At 41.2% G+C, this 10,165-nt stretch overlaps 1 protein-coding gene across 1 annotated transcript; it reads left to right on the forward strand.

Moving 5' to 3' along the window:
• Window positions 1-1,870: 1,870 nt before the first annotated feature.
• On the forward strand, window positions 1,871-2,872 carry LOC128516831 (trace amine-associated receptor 13c-like). Its single transcript, XM_053490593.1, has one exon. The coding sequence runs from the start codon at window positions 1,871-1,873 to the stop codon at window positions 2,870-2,872; it is 1,002 nt and encodes a 333-aa protein (XP_053346568.1).
• Window positions 2,873-10,165: the final 7,293 nt, after the last annotated feature.

Genomic DNA, 10,165 nt, shown 5'->3' on the forward strand with positions numbered 1-10,165 from the left:
AAAATGCAACTAATTTATTTTGGCTGCTGTCGTTTTTACCCGGCGGTGAACGCATTCCAATTATTTACAAAAATGCTTGGTTTAAATTTTTTTCTGTCTAGACTTAAACACTAAGATTTTGTCTGATTCTAAAACATCAATTGAAAGGCTATTCCATAACTTTGGGGCCTTATAAGAAAAAGCTCTGCCTCCTGCTGTAGTTTTCATAATACCTGGTACTGACAAGCAGCCTGCTTTCTTTAAACAAAGTAGGCATGGCAGATTGTAAGGCACTAACAGTGCACTCGGGTAGTGCGATCTGCCATGCCTACTTAAACAAAGTAGTTTTATTTAATGTTTTATAGGTCAAGAGTGGTACTTTAAAATTGATTTGGAATTTCACTCGGAGCCAGTGAGAATAAGATATGAGTGATGTGCTCACCCTATCCTCTGGTTCTATTGAGAACTCTCACTGCTGTTTTCTGGACTACTGAAGCTTGTTTGCACCTAGTTGAACATCCAGACATTAAGGCATTACAATAGTCCAACCAAGAGATAGGAAAAGCATGAACCATTTTTTCTGCATAGTTTAGTAAAAATTTATTTTTTTTATCTTGGCAATATTTCTGAGATGAAAAAATGCTATCCTTGTATTATTATCTACATGTGCTTAAAAAGAAAGATTGGAATCTATAATTACAGTGAGGTCTTACTGTTGCGCTTAATTGAACAGAGAGCTGTCCTGAGCTGATTAAAAAGCTTACTTCTACAGTAGCTGTATTGTAGTACAGTCAGTATTAAGTCAGTATTAAGCAGAAGGAAGTTAATTGACATCCAGTCTCTTATGTCATTCACACATTGCTCAACTTTACTAATCTGGTTTATCAGCATAACGGTGGAAACTAATATCATGCTTATAAATTACATTGTCTAGAGGAAGCATGTAAAAAGAAAAAAAGCAGTGGGGCCTGTGAAACACCAAACATCCCTTGAGAACATGCAGAATAGTCACCATTGAAATCTACAAACTGATAACGATCAGTCAAAAAGAATTGCGCTAGGAGCGGGCTGTTCACTTAATTCCTATTTTAATCTGTAAAGGTGAATACTTTGATTGATAGTGTCAAAACCTGCTCTAAGGTCAAGTACCACAAGTAAATAGATTGCAATCCTGATCAGCGGCAAATAGAAGGTCATTTACCACTTTAACAAGTGCTGGCTCTATGCTGTAATGAGGCCTAAATCCTAATTAATACAGTTCATATGTGTATACAGTATATGAACATGAACAACTGACTGATCAATATCTCATTGGATGTGTGTGTATGATTACCTGTGATCACCTCCCCTACCATCCTGTGTGCAGAAGATCTGAGTTCTGAAGCACACACCTGATGAACTGTAGTCAACAAACAACATTGTAGCATAGCTTCCCTTCCCTGGTGTTAAGATATCTCAGGGTCATGTTCAGGTGTATGATAGTGCACACTGGAATAACATTCCACCGGTTATTTTTTGTTTGACAACCATTGGAACATGATTTATTAAAATATGTGCATCTGTTTTTGGACATATTTATATTCATAAAGAAGGTTTTATCTCAAGGTCCTTATTTCCATAATAAGGTTTTGTTAAATGTAGTTTTGCATTATAACCCATTGACTTACTGTATCTGGCCAATAACTACTAGGCATGATTATTCTATTTCTTTTTTTGCCAGCACGGCATGATATCATGTATCACGTGGTCACTCAGACTCTGGGGGTGTGATCAATTTCTAAATTATAAAAACTCAATAGCTCTTTAAATAATCAGTCATTTAATGTAACGTTTTACAGTGGTACTATCCAAATTGTGAGGTCATTTTTTAGACTCTCTAATTATTACGAAAATGAAAATCTTCATCAATTTGACTGAATTTAACCAGTCTGATCATTGTGCATATTTCTCCTGTCCAGAAAGATCTGTATCTCCTCCAGTTTATATTTTACTGTATGTGTGTTCAGCTGTTGTGGTTCTGCTCAACTTGTGTGGAAACATGCTTGTCATCATCTCAGTTCTTCATTTTAAACAGCTTCACACACCAACAAACACACTTGTGCTCTCTCTGGCTGTGTCCGATTTCCTCATGGGTGCTTTTGTGATGCTACCAGTGTGTATATGGATGATTGAGGCGTGCTGGATTTTTAAAACAGGCTTCTGTATCTGTTTAATGATGACTTCTTTTTTTCTTGGAAATGTCTCTGTCTATAATATTGCTTTAATTGCTGTGGATCGGTATTTGTCTCTCTCAAACCCATTTTTCTACACAAACACAATCTCTAGAAAGACAGTGTGCATTGTGGTTTATTTTAACTGGTGTTTGTGTCTGGTGTATGTCATAGTACTTCTGTATTTTAATGGAAACTTTATGGGTTTATTAATGTGTCCTGGACAATGTTTTCTCCTTCTTAATGAGGTTTGGGGTGCAATTGATCTTGTACATTCATTCATATTTCCACTTTCTCTTATTATAATATTTTACACTCTGGTCTTTGTGATTGCTAGGAAACATGCCACTGCTATTAGAGAGCTTAATAATCACACACGATCTAAAACACAGAAAATCACCTCACACTCAATGAAATCTGAAACGAAAGCAGCTAAAGTCCTCGGCATTTTAGTGGCTGTGTTTCTGGTGTGTTTACTTCCATATTTTATTTACAGTTTATTAGGTAATGTTATTGAGCTAAAGCCAGAAACATTGCAGAAACTTGTGATCTTAGTTTATATTAATTCCACAATTAATCCATTTATTTATGCTTTGTTTTACCCATGGTTTAGGAGGTGCATTAAATTAGTTATAACTCTGCAAATATTCCAAGCAGACTCTGCATTAATCAATGTTCTTTGATGTTTTTTTTTTTGTCACTATAAATGTTTTTATGTTATGTTATTTTCATGTTTTAATCCACATTTTCCATGTCTATATGTCATGAATAATGAGAATTATTATATAAAGCAGGCCGGTTGGTGCGTGTCTGTGGGTGGTAAGGAGGCTGAAGACTGATGCAGAAGCACAGAGTTAAAATCTCTCCTAGCTTTCAATGTTCAGTGAAAGAAGTCGCTTCAGCAGTGGGGGAAGTAAAATCTGCCACTAGGATTACTAGCGCTGTTGTGATCTTTATATAAGCTCTGGAAAGTAAACACGGTGATAGAGACAGGAATTACAGTGAAAGAACACTTCATTCCTGTTAAACCCTCTCTCTACACCAGGCTAACAGATCACTCTAGCTAATGTGCCCCCATTTATTAGTGATGGGTTCTTAAAATGTTAACTGTCACCAATTAAAAAAAAGTACTTTCTGGGTGCAAGTCCCGTATCCCCAAAAGCATGTTGTGTCTCTTTGGCATCAGGTTTACATGATACCCAATAACCAAAAAGAGATCAACTTGAAATTTCATGTGAAAGTGGATGACTTTGACTACTTATGCCCCATCTAACACCATGAGGTGTTTCAGCTGTAGACAAGAAGGGCATGTGATCAGAGCATGTCCCGAGAAAGCAGCTCAAAGTAAGCCTGATCCTGGAGAAGGTGTCAGTTGACAGGACATAACTAGGGCTGAGAACACCAAAGACCAATATGGAGAGCCAAAATGGTTCCCAAAAGTACCCAAAAGAAATAGAAACAAAATCATGCACAAAATATTACCACTAAAGAAGCAGTCACCGAGAATAAGGAAGTATCTAATACAAGACAATGCCGATTCAGTGGGTGATCCTTCAGATAATGACTGTAGTGATGGTGCAGTTACAGTGCATCCAAACTTTTTTTTCATTATGGGCTGTTGTGTGTAGAATTCTGAGAAAAATCCATTTTAGAATAAGGCTTTGACATAACAAAATGTGGAAAAAGTGATGCACTGTGAAAACTTTTCAGATGCACTGTAGTACAGCAGACATCAAGTTAACCAACACCATAGATCTCCACTGAATGAGGAAAAGGGCAGTGCTAACGGGACAGACACAAGAAAAAAACGTATAAGAGAACATAAGGTCTGCTTGTTTTTTTTTTTTTTAAACTTTAGGTTCCAAACAGACCTTTCCTTAAAAGAAACACACACAAAAAAAAAAAAACAATCACATTGGAAAAACAAAGAATCAGTAGAAACAAGCTGAAAGTTGACAACAGTGAATAGGAAATAGGTTTGGGCTTAATGTTCTCCACAAGATTTAACCGTTCAACATATAATGTGGTGGAAATAATAAAAGGGAGGCTTCTTTTAGTCAAGGTCAACCTTGAAATGCATACTTTTGTTTTTATAAATAATTATGCCTGGACAAGTAGTCCAGACAAAATATAGTTTTTTTTTAATATACTGCATAACAAGTTGGATGTGGATGTCATGATTCACGCCCTGTCTTCCATCTTTTTCCCACGCTGTCACTTTTCCTCATATGCCCATGTATTCCCTAACCAGTCATGTGTAATTTCCCAAGCCCACATTTATGCCCTGTCTGCACAGAGGTTTCTCATTTCCTATTTATTACTCCAGCATTTAAGCACTATCTGTACGTGGCTTTAACTGCTGGATTATTGTGTGTTTTGTACCTCAATTTCCATGCCTTTTCTTAGGGTTAGGGTTAGCTCTCTGCCAGCTAATCCATAGCCACAGTCTGGTAGATGTATGGAGAAAGGTAAATGGAAGGGATAGACAATATAGCTGGTCCGACATGTAGGATAATGTAATCTCTCTAGCTGGGCTAGATCGTATTTTATTTTTTAAAGCATTATTATAACATTTTTAAAGGAATTGCAATAACGCCTGTCGGTTTTACAGACCACTTTTTGGTTTTATGTAATGTTTTTATTCAAAATGGCTTTCCAAAAAGTGTCTACTGCTGTTTCAATAACTTTTTTGTCAAAAGTTTTGAAGATGCTTGAAATTGGTTTTTAAAACAAGAAAGCATAATTTTCTTATTCTCAGACAATGGTAAGACCACTGAAATTAAACTTTTATGTCAATTGCACACTCTTAATGTCACACAGGACATCACTTGATCCATGAAAGACCTAGAGAGCAACATAGGGGAACTATCACAAAAGGTAAAGTCTACAAGAAATTGAGGCCAAATTAAAATCCTCAAAGCCTAAATGCCACAGAAATGGATGTGCCATCTAGCTACTGTACTTCTTTAGTTTGGAAAAGAATGGACAGAGCCGAATTTCTGACTCTCTGCTATCAGACACGTAGCAGATGCTGACAAAAGCCGCTGACATTAAAAGACACACTGTGTACTTCTGCTTCAACTTCTACACCAGTGAGTTTAAAGAGAATGAACAGGTTTTTAACCCCAAAACTGGTGCTCTATATCCTTATTTTGCACAGAGCTGAGAGCGGTGATGGACCAGGTCATACACAAGGCCTTGAAGGTCAATGGTAGACAATGTCTGCCTCTTATACATTACTGATAAAACTCTGTGTGGTATTTGATGTGAATGTACGTTTAGTACGGTAGTGTGGTGCTGCGCATACATTATCACTATAACACACTTTAATTATGACAAGATAATGATCTGATATAACTTTAGACAGTGGAGTTGTGAATAAATTTCTTATGCTTAATCTAAAAGATATTATTAAATCTAAAGTGTGACCTGCTTTAAGAGTGGGTCCTACTACACACTGATTTACTCCCACTGAGTCCAGTATGGACATAAATGCTCTACGGAGAGGGTCTTCTTGATTCTCAAAATGAATATTAAAATCTCCAGCAATTAACGCTTTGTCTTTAGAAACGACTAGGTTTGAGAGGAAATCTGCAAATTCACTAAGAAATTTAGAATAATGCCCTGGAGGTCTGTAAATGACGATTATCGGGATCGACTGAGCTGACTTCATATTTGTAGCTACACTTGTTACGTTACTATAGAGAACTTCAAATGAGTTTAATTTGTGTCGGTTTTTTGGAATAATAGTCAGGGTATCATTGTAAATAATTGCGATGCCTTCTCCTTTACCAATTAACCAAGGCTGGTGTATGTAGCTATGTCCAAGAGGACTAGCTTTATTTAAAGCTACAGTACATACTTGTCCTTTTTAATCCAGGTCTCATTTAAACAGACAATATCAAATTCTTGATCCGTGGTAATTTCATTAACAATAACCGCTTTAGATCTAATATTTAACAGTCCTAGCTTCTGATCAGAGGTGCCGGCTGCGCATTTAGTATGATCCGAGTTTGTGGTCATAATATTAATTAAGTTACTAAAACAGACTTTCTGAGTCTTTCTAAATTTGATTTTAGCTCGGGGAACAGACACAGTCTTAATAGAGTGAACCCGGAGTGACGACTCTATGCAGCTAGCAGACGGTTGGTTTAGCCTGTCTGTCTGCTCCCTGGCCTGGGCTCTGGATTGTCACCGATTAACTAGGCCTTTTCTAAGACTATGAGCTATACTACAAGAAATGAGAGCAGCACCTTCCCGAGTGGGATGGACACCGTCCCGCCCTAACAGGCCAGCTTTGCCCTCAAAGGTCTTCCAATTATCAATGAAGCCCACGTTGTTTTCGGAGCACCACCTGGACATCCAGCAGTTCAGCGACCATAAACTGCTGTAAGTTATGTCACCACGTCTCATTGGGATGGGACCAGAGCATACTACTCCATCGGACATCGCCTTCGCTAATTTAAACACCTCTATAAAGTTATTCTTACTAACCTCTGACTGACGAAGGCGTATATCATTAGCTCCAGCATGTACTACTATCTTGGAGAACCTGTGCTGTCCTAGAGCCCTAAGATTACCTGCTATGTCCGGTGCTCTGGCTCCTGGAATACACCTAACCACTGCCGCAGGCGCCTCTAAAGGCCTGGCTAATGTCACATGTCTCAGTATAGAGTCTCCTACAGTATAACCAGAGCTCTTTCAAGTTTCTCAGTGGGTGCATCACTGAGGAAAGCAAACCTATAGAAAGCCCAATAGTATGAAAAACGTAACAAAAATAGTTGCTGTTAATATTATTATTGTATAAACGGAAAAACTATTTAATTTAAACACTGATACAAACGCAAAACTTTTGCGGCAACGATACAAAAACAGGAAGCTACGTGCACCACATGCACTTTGTTGTTTGTTGTCTATTGTTGTCTCTTTTTTATATAGAAATAGATAGTTTAGGTTAGCTTAAAAATGTAAATCTGTCATATCTGAGCCAGTCAGCTAATTAGATCTCTTAGCTAGCTGGTTCCGGTAAAGTGTGTTGTTAATTTGTGTTGTGTTGTTAATTTATGCTGTTGCATGTATGTAGCATCTTGGTCCTGGAGGAACATTGTTTTGTTTCACTGTGTACTGAACTGTATATGGTCGAAATGACAATAAAAGCGTACTTGACTTCACTTGACTTGATTGAAAAACAAGCATTTAATACATTTTTCTACTGCGTCCTAGTAGTGAAATAAAAAATAAAATATTTTTTGTCAACTTTTAAAAAAAAGCATAAACAGAGTAGCAACAACAACAAATACCTGTCATGCACACTCACTCCGTGACCGGCACTAGAATCCAGAAGTAGTACGTTCCCGTACAGCGGCGGCATTCCCGACCCAAAAAGAATAAAAGGAGATAAGATGGTGCTTCACATCGCTGAGTCTGCCCATGCCGGATTTGTGAGTACTCACCATTTTGGGTTTATTTCCTGATCGAGTGTGTGTCGCTAGAACGCAGTTTTAATTGTGTTTACCCTTGCTCTCTACACGAGAAAGTTCTAGGAATAACTCGCGTGGTTATTCTGCCTGTTCGCGCTATTTCTGCATTTGGGTTTACTATCCATGCTACAAGGGCTAACTGCTAGTCTTCTGGTCTGCCTCTGGTTGGCTGTGACAGAACGACTGAGCCAAGAGCAGTAAGCCCAGTGGATTATGCTCACCTCTTTGATGTCGTAACAGCAGGCCGAGTTGATTGAGCAGCTAAATGGTGAAGTCGCAGCTCTCCGCAGTAGCGTCCAAGACATTGTGGCCTTGAGCCATGGGGTGGCGGAGCTTCGGTGGGGGAACACGGCACTCTGCGAAGCTGTCTCCCTTCCGGCTAGCCTGCCACCCATCGCAGTGGCTGCTGCTCCGCAACCCTTCCCCCCTTCTGATATTTTCATAGCATTACCGAGTAGTGTTTTCTTAACCGCACTAGATCTCGTGTTTAAGGTTAATTCCACCAAATACTCCACAGATCAGTTGCGCATTGGCCTTCTTTTCTCGTTTTTGTCCGGGCAAGCAGCAGAGTGGGCCACAGTGGTTCTTCGTTCAGATTCAGACACAGCCCACTCCTATAATGAATTTACCCGCTAACTAAGGGAGGGTAGTCCGTGAGCTGCTATACAGCCGACTTCCGGACCCTCGCTGTTCAGACCAACTGGGGAGACTCCGCCCTCCAGACGACCTACTACGAGGGACTTGACTCTCGCATTAAAGAGCAAGCTTGCCGGACGAGAGCTTCCCGCTACGCTGAAGGGTTTGATCCAGCTCGCCATCCAGATAGATCAACGCCTGCTCTCTCGTCCGAGGCCAGCCCCACGAACCCTTCTGCCAGCACACCTCGATCCTGACCGTTCTTTTCCCACACCCTGGTTCCTGAAGCTCGACCCTTCTTCACCACCACAGCCACCGGACCTGTCGGTTCTCCACCTCCTGTCGTAGTTGACACCAGAGCCGGGCAATCCATGCAATTAGGAAGCTCCTCCTTAACCGCTGCAGGGCGGAAACGCCGCTTCAGAGAGGGGCTCTGTGCCTATTGTGGGTCAGTGGCACACTACAGAACCATTTGCTCCCACCGGCCAGAAAACGCTTAGGTCCGCTTAGAAAGGAGAGCAACACACCGGGTCACCTCCAACTCTCCTCCACCATGACCAACATCTTCCGTCTGACGGTTTGAGTACACCTCCAGTTTGGCCACAAACTCATTTGTGACTCTGGACTCCGGTGCAGCAGGTAACTTCATTATGCTCTTTTTATGCCAAAGAACTGGGAGTGGAAGTCGACGCGTTATCCCAGACAGTTTGGATTACCTCTGTCAACGGTTGGCCCCTTTCCTCCAGCCCTATCACCACTCAGACTCAACCTGTCACTCTCAGCATGAACCAACAATAAGAGCAAACCCAATTTCACCTCACCTCCATATCATCTTCACCCATCATCCTCGGGCACCCCTGGCATCTTTAACATGACCCTCTCATCTCCTGGACCCAAAATCGGATTCTGCAATGGGGGCCGACTTGCACCGAACTCTGCCTGTGGGCTCCGGCTGGGACGTGTTCTAGGGAGAACGAGGACCACGTCGTCGACACCAATGCCATCCCCGCTGTCTATCGGGACCTGGCTGAAGAGTTCTGCAAGAGGCGTGCCACCCATCTTCCTCCTCATCACTCCTATGACCTAGCGATAAACCTTCGGCCGGGTTCTGTTCCCCTCCGCGGCCATCTCTACTCACTATCTGAAGAAAAATGGTGGCAACCTTCGACCATGTGTTGACTATCAAGGGCTTAATAAGATCACCATTAAGAACTGACATCCGCTGCCTCTTACTAACTCAGCCCTTACAACAATTTCATCAATTATGTACTTAGAGACATGTTAGGCTGATGGGCATTTGTTTACCTTGACGACAACCCTTATATACTCCAATACAGCCAAAGAACACATCCAACATGTCAGGGCAGTCCTCAAGAGATTGCTCGCCCACCAGCTGTATTGTAAGTTGGAGAAATGCGCTTTTCACAAGCGCTTCACCACGTTCCTGGGTTTTGTCAACTCATCCCAGGGTGTGGCCATGGACCCGCAGAAGCTGGAAGTTGTGCTTCACTGGCCCCTACTCAAGACCCTCAAGCAACTTCAATGCTTTCTCGGGTTTGTGAACTTCTATCGTCGCTTTATCCGGGACTATAGTACAGTTGCAGCGCCTTTAACCGCCCTGACACGACCATCTTCTCATCTGTTCAAGCTCAACCCTTCCTGCCATCTCCGCCTTCCGGGAACTATGCCACCGCTTCACCACTGCTCCAATCCTTCTCCACCCAGATGCAAGTAAGCTGTTCATTGTGGAGGTGGAGGCTTCGGATGTGGGCGCCGGGGCTGTTCTCTTCCAGTGAGGTCCAGATCAAAAACTACACTCATGTAGTTTCTTCTCCAAGAAATTTGACTTCATTTAGCAGC

The sequence above is a fragment of the Clarias gariepinus genome, chromosome 2 (genome assembly GCF_024256425.1).
Source record: "Clarias gariepinus isolate MV-2021 ecotype Netherlands chromosome 2, CGAR_prim_01v2, whole genome shotgun sequence".
NCBI lineage: Eukaryota > Metazoa > Chordata > Actinopteri > Siluriformes > Clariidae > Clarias > Clarias gariepinus.

What these genes read in the sequence shown, in the direction of transcription:
- LOC128516831 (XM_053490593.1), top strand. Translation starts at nt 1,871, where the DNA reads ATGAAAATCTTCATCAATTTGACTGAATTTAACCAGTCTGATCATTGT.